At 30.6% G+C, this 14,855-nt stretch overlaps 2 protein-coding genes across 2 annotated transcripts; one reads left to right on the top strand and one right to left on the bottom strand.

Moving 5' to 3' along the window:
* Positions 1-20: 20 nt before the first annotated feature.
* On the bottom strand, positions 21-2,083 carry LOC140434353 (nucleolar protein 9). The gene is made up of 2 exons (XM_072522530.1): positions 1,941-2,083; positions 21-1,879 (listed from the first exon to the last, which is right to left on the bottom strand). Exon 2 carries the CDS (start codon positions 1,863-1,865, stop codon positions 114-116), a length of 1,752 nt encoding a protein of 583 aa, XP_072378631.1. The 5' UTR covers positions 1,866-1,879; positions 1,941-2,083; the 3' UTR covers positions 21-113.
* A 2,116-nt stretch (positions 2,084-4,199) lies between these two features.
* LOC140434352 (death-associated protein 1) lies at positions 4,200-13,142 on the top strand. The gene is made up of 2 exons (XM_072522529.1): positions 4,200-4,416; positions 11,681-13,142. Exons 1-2 carry the CDS (start codon positions 4,365-4,367, stop codon positions 11,920-11,922), a joined length of 294 nt encoding a protein of 97 aa, XP_072378630.1. The 5' UTR covers positions 4,200-4,364; the 3' UTR covers positions 11,923-13,142.
* The last annotated feature ends 1,713 nt before the right edge of the window (positions 13,143-14,855 follow it).

Genomic DNA, 14,855 nt, shown 5'->3' with positions numbered 1-14,855 from the left:
ATTTAGGAAAAAAATAAAATTTGTTTTAAAATACATATATTTAACAATATACTGAATGTTATAACACATTTTTAACATTTATGTAAAATAATAACACTTATGTAGCTTAAACATTATTTGAGGATTTCTGCTAACATCTCTTCATCCTTATTCCCTTTATTTTTGTTTAGAGAGTTCTTCCATTCTTCTTTGTTTCTTTTAAAAGTTACAAAATTAACTTTTTGAGATATAATTTTTCCAAAATCTGAGTGTACCCAGATGCCATCTTTGTGTGATAGTTCTTCCATAATTTGCAATTTGAATTTTAGACTGGCAGCATTCCATAATGCCTCAAAACTCCTAGAACCAAATTTACTAACAGCTAAGTCTTTGTACATACCCATCATTTTTCTAACCAACTTTTCTCTGCTTTTCTCCCCAACAAACAAACCCTTGACATAAGCATCTACAATATGGCTTCCCATAGTATTCGAAAATAAATCTTTGAGAGTATTTTGTTCTAAACTTAACAAGGCATTTACTATTTTGATTGGTTTGTTAAAATCCAGGAGTTTCTGTAGAATCAAGGTTCCATGTAAATTCAATTTTTCTTTTTGTAGATTGTCCACACTCATATTAAGATTAACTTCATACATTACAAATCTACTTAAACACAAAATGAAACTATTTTGTCTTTCCTCTGGCTCAAAACAGTCAAATGCTTTCATTAAATTTTGGACAAAACTTCCTTGTTTGGTACAAAGTCTTTTACATGCTTCTGCCAAAGCTAGGATCACTCCAGAATGGCCTACTTTTATAATTTCAGGAAAATGATCTACAAGTTCATCAAAAATAGACTCAAATTCCTCCTTTTGCTCACTATGTTGTATTAATTTTTGTACAGCAAAATTTGTAATCCTCTTAGTAGCTAGTTTAGAAAGGTGACCAGCAAAACAAGAAGTATATAGTTGTGTGAATAACTTTGTATTTGATAGTTGTAATGCAGTTTCTGTAAGCATGATTATAGATTGTGAACCAAATGCAGGAGGTAATATATTAGTTTGTTCTATTTGTTCACTATTATTAACAAAAACTTCTTTGGTTAGCTTTTTTAAATACAATTTTAACATTTTAGAATCCACTATTTTTAAGCATTTCATCAAGACTTGTAAGAACCCTGATGTTAAATCAGACATACACATTTCTTTAAATTGAGGCCAACTAATAATTCTTTGACCACATTCTTTAACAATCTCAGAAAATTCATTTGGAACTTCAACTTTTACCACTGTTTCATTCTTTTTATCAACAGGCATCTGTATTAAATGTCTAAGACAACTTCTTATGACATGATTCCCACACGTATCCCATATATAATCCTCTAGATTGTTTAACAAGAACTTACTAACTTTAATAGCAAAATTCTGATACTCTGTTCTTGATGCTTCTGGCACTTTGTTATTTAAAGTTCTTTTACAACTTTCAGAAACAAGACATTCTAATACATGGCTTGCAAATCTATCACTGATTAGAGGTCTCATATCTTCACTAAAGGCAACCATGAATTTCTTCAATATGTCATCATTGGCAAAAGGTAACAGTAATTCCACAACTCTGCATCCCACTTGATTACAAGAACAATTAACTTCTTGGTCTTCAGTTTGTGCAAATACATTATTAGCAAAAACTTGTTTATCCTCATCTGTATCAAAACCTTCTTTAAAAGTTTCTAATATTTTTACGAAGTAATGATATGTATCAGAATCCAATTGTGAGCCTCTTCCAAAGTGTCCTTTCTTGGCATATTTTCTTGCATTTTTTAGAAAAGACTTCTTTCTTTTTCTGTTATTTCTCTTTTGAGAATTCTCAGATGAATTTGATTCCATTTTGTTTTACTAATCTAAAATAAATAAATTTCCCTAATTAAAGTTTGAACATTAAATTAGCTCTTTTAAAATTACCTCTTAAAAAGTTAAAAAACGCAAAAACATGCAGTTTATTCCTAACCTGCAAATTTTTTAGCATATATAAATAAATGACATACGTCATCATTAAAGTTCGTACAAAGAATGCGTCTATATTCTTTGGTTCGTATTCTTGTCTCTTGTCAATCAGCATGTGTAAAGAACTCAAAAGAACTCGATGGTAAAGAGCAAACTTCAGAAATGTGTAGTCGTGTAGTGTATAAAACTACAATGCTCGTGAATGAATTACTTTTTGTTAAAAAATAAGTAGTCCTTTTTAAGGCATAAAAAGGGTTTTCTTCACTCTATTTTATCTTGTAAGCTAAGAATATAAGATTTCTTAGAAAAGATCTACGTTTCTAAAAAGTTTATTATCCCTTTCGAAAACACTTTTGTTACCATCAATATTCTAAAAAGATCTATTGTAGATATTTATTGACATTGACAAACAATAGAATCTGCATATGTATACTTTGCCTATTTTAGAGAGCTGATATCTAAATGAGGAGTGTCCAGTGAGGCTACCTGTGATTACTCTGAGTTCAATTAGCGGAATCTCTAAGGTACGATCCACAAGGAGGCACCGACCCCCGCTCCGATCATAGGATCGTACCATATTATCGATCGCCAGGTAAAATAAATGCATTATTTTAAATGCAAGCGTTCACTGTCACTGCTATGCTCTAGGCGAGGATACGATGCGATGGTCTCTGTTATGAGCGTACCCTAAAAGTATTTTTGCGTTGCGAGCAAAATATTATACTAACCTTTTTTCTCGCCTTTCGCTTGGAAAATATTCTCAGTAGGATGCACTAAAGTTCTTGACACAGTTTCACTATAGAGCTTTTTGGTATAGTGCCGAATGGTTCTGGTCCGATAAAAGGAGTAGATACTAACTCATTATTTATGGTACCAAGGTCTTATATCCAAGAAGAACTCATTATTTAGTAAGACTATCATAATTTACTTATTAGCAGTAGATTTGTGCCCTAACACCTATAACAAAATTACGTTGTTGTGCTTCACCAATTGCTTAAGGAACTGTTTGCAATAGTTAATGAAACAAGTAACTTTTGATTAAGATTTTCTGAAAGTTCTTCGTTCGAATAAGAAATAGTTGTCATGCTTACGTCTAACCACTTTAACTATATCGTCTATTTAGCTCAGAGCACGAAACCCTTCTTTAGAGGTTTGGTAAAAGATTGTAAACGACTCTCGACCACAGCAGAGATTCTTGCTTGAGAACAAACTTTAATTGATTTTGAATTGGTTGTCTGATCTCCTGGGTAGGTAATTGTAATTATATACCATCGAGTTAGAATCTATGGAGAGGGCATCACGTGACTAAAAACGGCCTCGTTTTTCGAATATTTTTAGTTTTATAATACTTTTATAAAAACTGTAATATTATATTGTGATAGTGCATAATAATGGTTTCTTGTTCTCAACGTATAATAACGTTCCACAGGTTAGTATACAAATATGTAAACAAAGTAATGGCCCGTACTTCAGAAAATAAATTAATAATATTCATAAAAAATCTTATAAGTAAGGGATCGTGCTATTCTTGAGAATACTCAAGCCGTCATATACCGCCATATTGGTATGATCGTTAGCCACACCTACTGACGCCGTTACACACGTTAATATGCTCATAGCTTCTCGATAGATTCTAACTCGATGTTATATACCTATATATTTACTATATATTATACTAATAACGCATATATTGATTAGACGTTCTTTTTAAGACCTTTAATCAGACAAGGCAAGTCATATAGGCGGATTTATCTTGTATTTATTGATTAGTTTATTTGTAATTTTAATTAAAATGATTGTGCTTTATTTTCTGAAAAAATATAATATATAGTAGCTACCGTAAAATACTCCAAAAGAAAAGATCTTCAGAGCCATGTAAAAATGGTAGTTTTTAATTTTTTAAACAAGTTTTCTAAACTACTATTTTTATTGAGATAAAGCCACAATTTAAAAGTAAAATTGTAAAATTCTTAAGTAAAATTGTGGCTTAATCCCAATAAAAATAGTAAATTGCGTTAATATGACACAAGAAAATAGCTTCAGAACAAGTTTTTCCAATTTATAAACGTAAAAGAAAAAAATACTAAATGTGAGAAACATTTTTGTTTCATGTATTAATTTATCTTTTGTACACGACTTGTTGGACTGTATACATTTCCTGAAACACACGAACCAACACGAACTAAGAAGTTTGTGAAATTTACCACAAGCACGGCACGGATATAATTTCATTTTAAAGGTTATGTAAAACTGCGTACGTGTTATTGTTTGTATTAAAAGTGGCCAATTCAACAAATATTTAAATAATTTATTACTTGTTCAACGTGAGAGCGGTATAAGTTTAACCATCTGGTACACTTTCGTGTGATTTTAACAAAAAATATGTCGAGTCCAAAGCAAGAATCTGCCCTAAAAGCAGGTCACCCTCCTGCAGGTAAAATATGTTACTGTTTATTTAAATTGTATCTAATTTTGGCAACATTTTTAATAAAGGCAGTTTTTTATCAGATTGTTTCTAAACTTTTGTTGCTAGGAAAGATTATTAACGTAAAAATAGGAATTGACAAACTATTAGCATGTTGCAATTCTTAAAAAAAGTACATGATTTGATTTTAGAATATATTATACTTATTATATAATATTCTTTCAAGATGTATTATAATCGAAATTATTTAAATTATATTTTACATAGATTTGTTATTTTCTTAAAATTTGAACTTGCCGCTGTTGAACAGTTTTGAATTTCTGCAGTTGGAATTTTTATTATTTTATACCCATTTATTACTATTATCAATATTCAAGACTGGTTTCCAAAACTTCAAAGATTTTATTTTTAATTTTTAATCACATTTTGTTTCATTTAAGCATTAACTTGTTACATTATTTTGTTTTTGGGATCCACTGAATAAAATTGATTGTGTGTGTATTGTCTGGTGTGGTGTGGTTTTCCTAGGTTCACAGCTGCTACACTTCATAACCACATACACAACAGACACTACACTATAAGTATAAGTAAAATAGGTGATTGCATATTATATAGAGTCAATGAACCATATTTGGCAATTACTATAAAACACAATCCGAAGGATTTTTTTACTGACATGTGACTGTATAAATATGAAGCCCACCAAAGAAAGCCTGAAAAATGATAAAAAACTGTTATTTTTTTTTCTTATGTGGAACATATTATTCAAATTATTACATGAAAAAGGGTAGGTATATTGAAAACTATGCAGCTTAACTTGCAAAAATGTCCTGCATTGTCTTGCAAAAAATCCCTTTAAAATAATGAATTTGCTCACAAGATAGCTGTTGTTGCTCATGTACTATTACACCAAGTTGTATATGAATTAATAAACCATCCACCAGATTCACAACATTTAGCCCTTTTTATATATTTTCTTTTCCGAAATCTAAAAAGGACTTGGGTACATGTTTTCTCCTATGCCTTATTCCCTGCTTGGGCATTTCCTCATCTATTTCTCTAAGAATCTAACATTCTGTTGTTAAAAAGAAACAGTAACTTCTTATTGTATCCTATTCTCAAAAATCTGTTTAATAGCTAAGTAACTAGTAACCACAACTGGTACATAAATTTCTTCCTATGAGGCAATCAGGTGGAGTCTTTCCATGCACCAATATATACTGTGCAGCATAAGTTAGGGATATTGTCAATATAATGGTAATGGTACTTCATTCTGCATCAATTATTTGTAAGTAAACAATTAAAAATTATTATAGTTTTTAGAAAACATGGAAACTTGAGACCTTACAAAGATAATCAGACTAAAAAAAAACATTATAAGTATTGACAAAGCACCTGTACAACCATTTGAAAATTACCTTTGTTCTCTCAAACAGGATAAACAAATACAGTAGACTCTCTCTATAACGAGAACTGAAATGGCAGACTAATTACCTCGTTATAAACCGATCTCGTTATATCAGACAACAATATTACTGTGCATACATATGAATATGTAGTTTTCTAAACCATTAACTTCCTGTAGTTAAGCCATTCAGAGCAATATAAGATGCTAATAAATATTGTTTGAATGGCGTTTTTGAAAAAAAGTTATTTACTTTTATTGTCAATGAAATACATTAAAACAAAAAAAGAGTTGTTTACTTTTATTGTCAATGATATATGTTAAAACAAAAAATCTGTACTTACATTTTTTTCCAACTACATAATGTATAAAGCGTACTTTCAAGGATATCATAAACTATTGCTTCTGCAATTTTAAGAACTCTGTCATTTTTAACTGCTTTAAATGGTCCAGTTTCATTCTATCATATTTTCTAAAGATGTGAAACAGTTGTATTTATTCATTGTAAAGAAGTTTATTGCGGGCGGCAGTTACGTTTATTGAGGGGCCGTTTAAAAAGGTATTTATTTATAGCCACGACCGGGCCAAAACGTAAAAAAAAACACGTTTTTGGATCTTATTTTCTTTCGTTATAACCAAATTTGCCTCGCTATAGAGGGTTATAGTTCAATAGAAATTTCACGGGACATCTAATGTATCTCGTTATAAGCGAAACCTCGTAATAACCGTGTTCGTTATAGAGGGAGTGTACTATATAATTGTTAAAAAACTACTTGACTGATAGTACCCATCTTTTGCAAATGTAGTAACTACATAAAAACTCACATTATGAAATATGCTTTAAATGTTTTTATTGTTTATTTTAATAATTATAAACAATTGAAAAACATGCTTACTTTCGGGTTTAATTTGCAATAACTTTTTTGTTTATAAACATTTTTTAATTTAGAAAATCTCATTTTAAAGAGAAAGTATTTTCAAGAACTGTTAAATGTTTTTATCTAGAATGCATAGTTTTGTCACAATATTGAAATAAATGAAAAAAGTCCCTTTTTTTTGTTTAAATGTCATGACGCAGTAAAAGTTTTGATAATCACGAGATAATACAGCCTTTCTATTGACTTCCCCTAGATATTAAAGATAAAAAATAGCGCCCAGTAAATTTTCAAGTGATTTTTCGGCTTTGGTTCATGGAGTAATAAACTATAAACAACTTATAAATTTAATTTAATTATTTATTTCTCTGAATAAAAAAAATCAAAAAAAATAGTGAATTGTCGATGTAGATAAGTGACTTAATTGATTTATACAGTTGTATGATTGTTGTATTATTGTTTATTTAATATTTAGCTATATCCCTAACTTATGCCTTGCAGTTTATATTAGACATTCCAACTGTGAGCACAATTAAAAATTCTCAAAGAATCAGATTTTCTTTATAAAATTATTCCATAATAATTATTATTGTTTATTTCATTATTTGAAATTTTTTCTACTTGGGCGTTTAATAATAAAATTTTTACTGCAAATATTTGAAATTGTTCACGGAATAAATTTCTATTATTAAGAAACAAAAAAAAAATCATAAAACTGACATAAAATATCCTATAAATTACTATTTATCACAAATATTATTGGATTCGTGAGAATATTAAAAGTTTTTCCATTATTTATAGTTCATTGCTAACTGTTATCAGTAAAGATTATTTTAAATACTGCATGTTATTAAGCGAGATTAATTTGTTGTATCATTGAACTTGATTGATAATTAGCAAAGCGATGTCAAGACCAAGAAATTTATAGGTCACAAGCTGATCTTGTTATAATTGTTATCAAATGTGGATATTGCTAGTGAAGCAAATTTGAATTGAAGAGGATATAGTTATCTTATGGTACCAAAACATGTATTCTGAAAGATACCATTCTTTAAGTATAATTTTCTAAATTATTAATAAAAGAAAAAATGAATTGTTCAAAATATAGAAGTTATAATGGCAAAAACATCGAGGTAATTCTAAAAAAAATCCAAATGTGAGGTGATTGTCAGAGTGTATCATGACCTTGAATTTTCATGTCACTTACCAATTCGTGGTATCATCTTATAGAAACATATTTTTGGAGGGATCACAACAAAAGAGTAAATACTATTCAATTACCTGCCTTTTTGTAGAAGTTATTCTCTTGTCTTCTTTCAATGATTGTTGATCATTATGATTATTTCTATTACTTTTACTGTTGTTTGATAAGAAGTTAAACTCTGAGATTACAGAGCAATTATATTTATCTTTGTCCAATGCTTAGTTTTCCTAGGGTGTTTCCCTGCATAATAACTTGTAGAAACTGGTATTTTGTCTCTCATTATATGACCTAAGGTATTGTAGTTTTCCCATTTAGTTCATCATTCATTTTTATTTGTTTTGAAAGTCTGATTTAAACTTTTTCATTTGTAATTCTCACTACTTAAGATATTTTCAATATTTATCTGTAAAGCTGTAGCTTGAAAACCTCTTTCTACCTTTCTCATCATCGTTATAGTGAAGAGTGACTGCTTTTATATCTTATATAATGATATTAAATGCATAATTATTAGTCTTACTTATCTTAGCATGTGTATTTGAAGGTTGATATCTAAAGTTTTGTGTTACATCTCATATAAACTTTTTGTATTATTCTCTGCCATATTTTTGTGATTTGTTTACATGTATATATCTATGTGATAATTCTTGAAGGAAAAGTCTGACAGTCTTGAAACTTGGTACATAGTTTTCTCTTAGTCCAAGGAAGAAATCTATTGAATTTGGGGTTATCGAAGTTACAGATAACTCCGGATAGGGAGAAAGTATGGACTTTCTCTGTGAAACTGTATATATTTCCTTTTAAGACACGGTATTTCAATATTGGGGTAAAAAGGTACAGAATTTGCTAAAGTAAATGTCTGATATTGTCGAATTGTATCTTAGCCACAGCTTTGTTATAATACTTTGAGCTATTCAGAGGGAGAGCAATTACAACTTTCTAATAAGTTCTAAGAGAAAACATGTACTGACCAAACTCAAAGCATCAGGTTTTAAAAAAGGCGAAATTGTACAGAATGCTATAAAAAGCTGAGGGAAACAATGAAAAGTAAAGTGTGTATACAGTGTGTATAAATATACATATCTGTAATACTAATCATTTAGGACTAGTAGGCAAACAATATAACTTACATCTCTTTTGTGATCATAGCAAAGGTGTTTACCTAATTATGGTAATATTTATTCCCAAATGGTAATATGGTAAATTATTCCCAATTGTTAAATGACTTTTTAGTATCTATCCATTGCTCTTAAAAGCAAGCATATTGCATATCCTTTAATTCAAGTTATCCAAAACTCTTTCCATACTTTAATTTCACTGGAAGTGTCCATTACCATGATCTGGATTCTATCTCAAATGGAAATTCCTGGCAAAGATAAATCAAAAAGATGAATAAAGTCCATACCCAGGATAATTTTATGCAATTTTATATAAAACAACTAAAAATGTTAGTAATGATGTTCTGTAAAGTAGCAGGGACAAGAACAGAGCCAATGGCACCTTGTAATCTAAATCTACCGTCAGCTGTAGTTATGTTCACTGCAATGTTGTAATTAACTATGAATGCATTTTTATTTCCTGCACATTTCTGAAATGGACATGAGAGGAAAATAAGCAGGGAATGAACCCAGTTCTGAACAGTTGGGCAGAACATGATGCTGATGGGTAGAACAATGGGCGTTTCTTTTGAATATCCGTAGAGATATTCATATAAGTCCTCCCCTCGTTCACCCAACAATATGATGTTGCTTAACCCCCCTGGTCGTCCCACCATTTGGATGTTACAAAAGTGGCTGACCTTTCTACAAAACAATTTGCTTCTTCTAATATTAAGACTAAAAACGTGCAATTATATAGATACAGTCATTTGTGAAAAATAATATCTTGGTCGTAGTCTTGGCCAGATCTTTTTCTTCTTTTGGCCTCATAACCTTGGATGGGTCTTTGCCTGTCTGGCTATGTCCTTCCATTTAGATCTCTCTTTGGCCCTTCTCCTCCATTGTCTTATATTCATGGTTTTTAGGTCGTCTTCCACGTCATCCAACCATCTCGTTCTGGGCCTTCCTTTTTTTCTGCCTTCCTACCGGCTTCCACTGTAACATCTTTGTCGTTTTCGTGTCTTCTTGTCGCCATGACAGTCTTTGACTTTGCACAAATCTTACAATGTCGTACCCTTCATTCAGTTCATTAACCTCGTCGTTTCTCCTGATTCTCCACGTGCCGTCTTCCCGCTCCGGGCCATATACTTTTCTGAGTATCTTTCTTTCGAATGTCCTGAGTTGGGCTTCCTCTTTTTTCGTCATTACCCAGGTTTCACAACCATAGATTATTACGGGTCTAATCAAAGTTCTGTAGATAGCCATTTTGGTTCTTTTGCCTAATAATTTCGATGTCATCAATCTTTTATTAGCATAGTATGTACGATTTTCACTGGAAATACGTGCATTAATTTCGCTACTTAATGGAATTCTTCTGATTGATTTCTGTGCCCGGATATGTGAAGACATCCACACATTCAATAGTATAGTTGTCTATTGCTATATTATTTTCATTCTCAGGTGTTCTTTTGAGGGTCATGTACTTAGTTTTTGTTTCATATACTTTATGCTCCCTTTTTCTTCAGGATCAATTTCCTTGAACGTTTCCATTAATCGTATCTTGCTTCTACTAATAATGGCGACATCGTCTGCATATGCAGTAATTTGTACTGTTTTGGTGTTTATATGGCTGGTTACATTAGTTTTTCTGATGACTGCTTCAAGAACTAGGTTGAACAGCATGGTTGAAAGTGTTTCACCCCCATGTTGATGTCAAACAGGGGAGACAGTTCTTCATCTACTCTTACTGCGGCTTGTGAACCTTGCAACATCATTTTTATGAGGCTGATATATATTTTTGGTATACCTAGATTTCGGAGGTCTTCCAGCATTTTGTCTCTATTCACACTATCAAAAGCTTGTTTAAAGTCTATATACATAATAATATTATATGTGTCGTATTCATAAGCTTTCTCTTGTATTGTTCTAAGTATAAATATGTTGTCTGTAGTGGCTCTATTTGGTCTGAATCCATTTTGATAATCATCAATTATATTTTCGGGGTATTATGACAATCTAGTGTAGATAACGCCACAAAGGATTTTGTATATTACATTCAGCAATGTAATTGGTCTGTAATTCTTCCGGCATTTGCTCCTTGGGCTATACTAACTTTATCAGGTAATGGATTCTTCCCCAGAGTTCGGGTCCTCCATATTTCAACAATTCTGCCAAAACTCCGTCCGTTCCTGGCGCTGTACTGTTTATTAGTTTCTTTATTATTTGAACTACTTCTTCATAACTCAGATTTTCAATGTGCTGCTCCGCTTTAGAATATATTGCCTCGTTTTGATAATTTCCATTGTCTGCATTTAGGTTTTCTTCAAAGTATTCTCCTCAAGATTCCCCTTCATGTGCAGACTGTGCTAACATAATATACTTGTATACTTCCCTTATTTCAGTAACAAAAAAAAATGAATTTCTGAGTTCAAATCTACAGCATATCAGCTGGCCAGATTAATTCCAAAGTTGCATAAATTACTTATGTGAAACCAGGCTTTATCAGCAAATTTAGAAGAAGAAATGTTATTTAGATTTTCATTATTTTAACTATTAATCGTGTCGATATTTAATATAGTTTTCTTTTTTCATTGTAATGGAACTACATTTTAGTAATGCAATGTAGTAGAATTGTACCTGTAAATAAAATAAATATGTTTATAATAAATAAAGTATAAATTATTTTTTATTTTAGTTAAAGCTGGCGGTATGAGGATAACTCAACACAAAACAAGAAAAGATTCCGGAGGCATAGCTGAAGATGTCACCGGTATCACAGTCTCTGGCAGTCCACCGAAAACGACTACCGTTTCTGGTGCGGTCGTCAAGGGACACGCCGATTTTCCTGCGGAAGCAGTGCAAAGTTTTCACAAAGAAAAGCCCCCAGTAAACCATCCCGCCAAGCCATTGGCTCACATCCAACAACCCAGGAAATAGATTATATATTTGCCAAATGATTTCTAAAAGAACTTATGTAAGATCCAAGATTTTCATAACGACATAGTCTATTAATATTTGTTTTAATTAATGTACTTAACGATAAGTTAAGTCATAGTTTGTTGAAAATTTTACACGTACTTCAATATTTTATAATTATTATTTTTATGTACATATAGTCAGTCATAAGGAGTTTATATTTACGAAGAAAAAGTAGATGCGTAATATATTTAAAAATATATTTTTTGTTTACGTAATACGTAGTTACTGATGTTTTCTTTGTCTTTATATACTTTCAGTCTTTTTTTGACAAATAATATAGACTAACTCACAAATTATGTCTATTGTTGTTAATTTAGTATGTAAATTCGATAAGATATAATCTATTTCACTTGTTAAATGTCTATATTATCAAGTTTAAAAAAAAATGAATTCTTAAATTATTTTTTAAAATGAAATGTCGTTATGAAACTTTAGTACTTGAGTACTTTAAAATGCATTTTTTATTCTTAATATTCTTATGATTGAGTCTTTCAATATTCAGCACATTTGACACTCCAAATTAAGCCTTATTAGTCAAAATTGAGATTTTGGACCTCGAGTTTAAATATTGGCGAGACATCGTGGCTGCTTCAAAGAAGTATTTGACCATTGACCTAACAATGTGTGATATTTTATACCATTGCTGACTCTGAGCGAAATTTTTGTTTTTCACTTTAAAAGTGAAAAAGTTTTTCACTTTTCACCAGATTTTTGTTTAAACATATATTTTTTAATGGAACTTGTTTTTTTGCATAAGATATTTTCGTTCCTGAGTAAGCAGTAATATACAATGAATGCTGTAACAACTTACTTGCTGTAACTAGAGGAAACTGTATAAGTTTTGGTAAAATTTTAAAACTTGAGGTACTTAAAATGATTAATTAAGATTTCATTAGACACACTGATAAAAAAAAGGGCAACTTAGATAAAAGTTTTTAAAATGCTACCCTTTGTAACTATTAATTCGTTGAGTTTTCTTCAATAAACGACATTATCAGAGTTTGAAATTACCATAAAAATGTTCAATTGGATTAAAATCTGTAGTTAAGGCAGACCATTCTGTTAGTATCCATTTGATTCAGGTATTCAGATACACCAATTTCAATGCATTTAACACCGAATATAGGTTTATTTTTTAAATATGGTATTGGCTGAAAATAAAGAGTCTGTTTTTTATGTTTTATGAAAAATTATATGATCTAAACTCTAACCTTGGTACTTCTTAGAGAAATCCTCAGTGATAATACTGATAGTAGTTCTTTTATAACCCTATTATTTCTTCTCGGCCACTTTATTATTTTATTTGACTTTACATTGGGAAGATCTTCTCATTTTCCGTACCTCCTCCTTGCCTTGAGTTTTTAAGACCTCAAGAAAAGGTGGATAGAGATTTTGTTTCTTCAACAAAATTTCCACTTGTTTTTCTTTCGCTCATATCTTGCTATTTTAATGAAACTGCAGGTTCCAGGTATCATTACTGGCAATCTAAAAGGGTACGTGCTAGGATATAATGTACTGCATTTTGAAAAATTTATAAACTGTCAAATTTTATTACAGATTATCAACCATTGAAACTTTTATTTTAAAAAGTTTTTGCAACTATATCTCTGCAAGAGATGCTACTAAGATTGCGTGGCAAACTTGAAAGAGGATTGAAATAATCTAAATCCTTCACCACAAAGGAAACTTCTCCAGATAAAATGCCTAACTAGATCCATATTTCTTGAATGATTTTTATAATGGTAGCCAGTGTTTGTCAATCAGTGTGTTCTGTATTCCCATATATTTTTGATTTCATTGAACATTTTCCAAAAATAATTGATTTTATAAAATATGTCTCGAAGGCAGAAAAAGTTTTTTAAGTTTTTATAAAATGTGCAATTGATTTTATTATGTAATAATTAGATGTGGAATTTTGCATGGGTTTTTATAGATTTACCTCTTAAGGAAATAAAAATAGTTCGGGATTGAAGAGTCCTCTAAATAAAAACAATATAAAAGAACATTTCAATTCGGATTTCAAAATTTGTCTTGTATTAACTAAAAATTCAGATCAATTACATAAAAAATGGATTTATAATTCTAAAATAGAACTGACACAAGATCTGTACTTGGTACATCTTTTCCAGTACTTCGACCACTTATATCGAATATTTTACCATGTTTTTAAATGTATATCGATGAATACAGCTAAATTATGTTTAATCTTCATCAAGTAGTGACTTATGCATCATTCCAGTCAAAGACTTTGAATTTTCACTTTTTTAAAGATCATATTCAGTGAGTGTTTAAAAGTTGTTATATTTTTTATTGCTTTTGTAATAATTAACATAGCTATTTGTTTTTCAATTTAAATTTTATGTTAAGCGGTTTGGGTTTTTAATTTAAGTCTAAAATGTAAAGAAAAGTTTTATTTGATGTCAAAATAAATAGTTTTTATTATACATGTTTTTTATTAATGGTTTTATTGTGAACAGAGATTTAGTACTGATTGATTATTTGTATTTGTATTCTACCATCTAATGCCTTCCGGGAAGGATCAATGAATGAGCGTCACCAAGCTCACTGTACTACTATCTATCGACCGACCTGATTCAGTCGCGAATTCCAATTCAAAGCCGCAGATTCATTTTGGATTTTATATGTATATTGGTTTGAAGCATTTCTGGCAAGCGTGTAGTTTAGACAATGAACCTAATAAACAACTCACATCGAAGTGAGTCTGTCAGCCCGTTGAACCAACGAGCCGACAAGAGATATTATTATAAGAAAGGCCGTAAATTACTAAGTTCTATGGAAGAACCGCGTTGAGAATTTAAAACTCTATGTTTCCGCACCCATTTTGGAGACATTATCAAGAGAGATATGGTTCCGTTTGAGTTTCACTCAAT

This window comes from Diabrotica undecimpunctata, chromosome 2 (genome assembly GCF_040954645.1).
Source record: "Diabrotica undecimpunctata isolate CICGRU chromosome 2, icDiaUnde3, whole genome shotgun sequence".
In the NCBI taxonomy this organism is placed as follows: domain Eukaryota; kingdom Metazoa; phylum Arthropoda; class Insecta; order Coleoptera; family Chrysomelidae; genus Diabrotica; species Diabrotica undecimpunctata.
Note: the sequence above shows the minus strand (reverse complement) of the source record. Positions and strands in the feature narration are given on the sequence as shown.

Bases quoted from the DNA above. Each gene is read 5' to 3' on its own strand.
- LOC140434353 (XM_072522530.1), bottom strand. From the start codon at position 1,865: ATGGAATCAAATTCATCTGAGAATTCTCAAAAGAGAAATAACAGAAAA.
- LOC140434352 (XM_072522529.1), top strand. From the start codon at position 4,365: ATGTCGAGTCCAAAGCAAGAATCTGCCCTAAAAGCAGGTCACCCTCCT. The intron at 4,417-11,680 runs GTAAAATATGTT...TTTTTATTTTAG, and splicing joins AGCAGGTCACCCTCCTGCAG to TTAAAGCTGGCGGTATGAGG.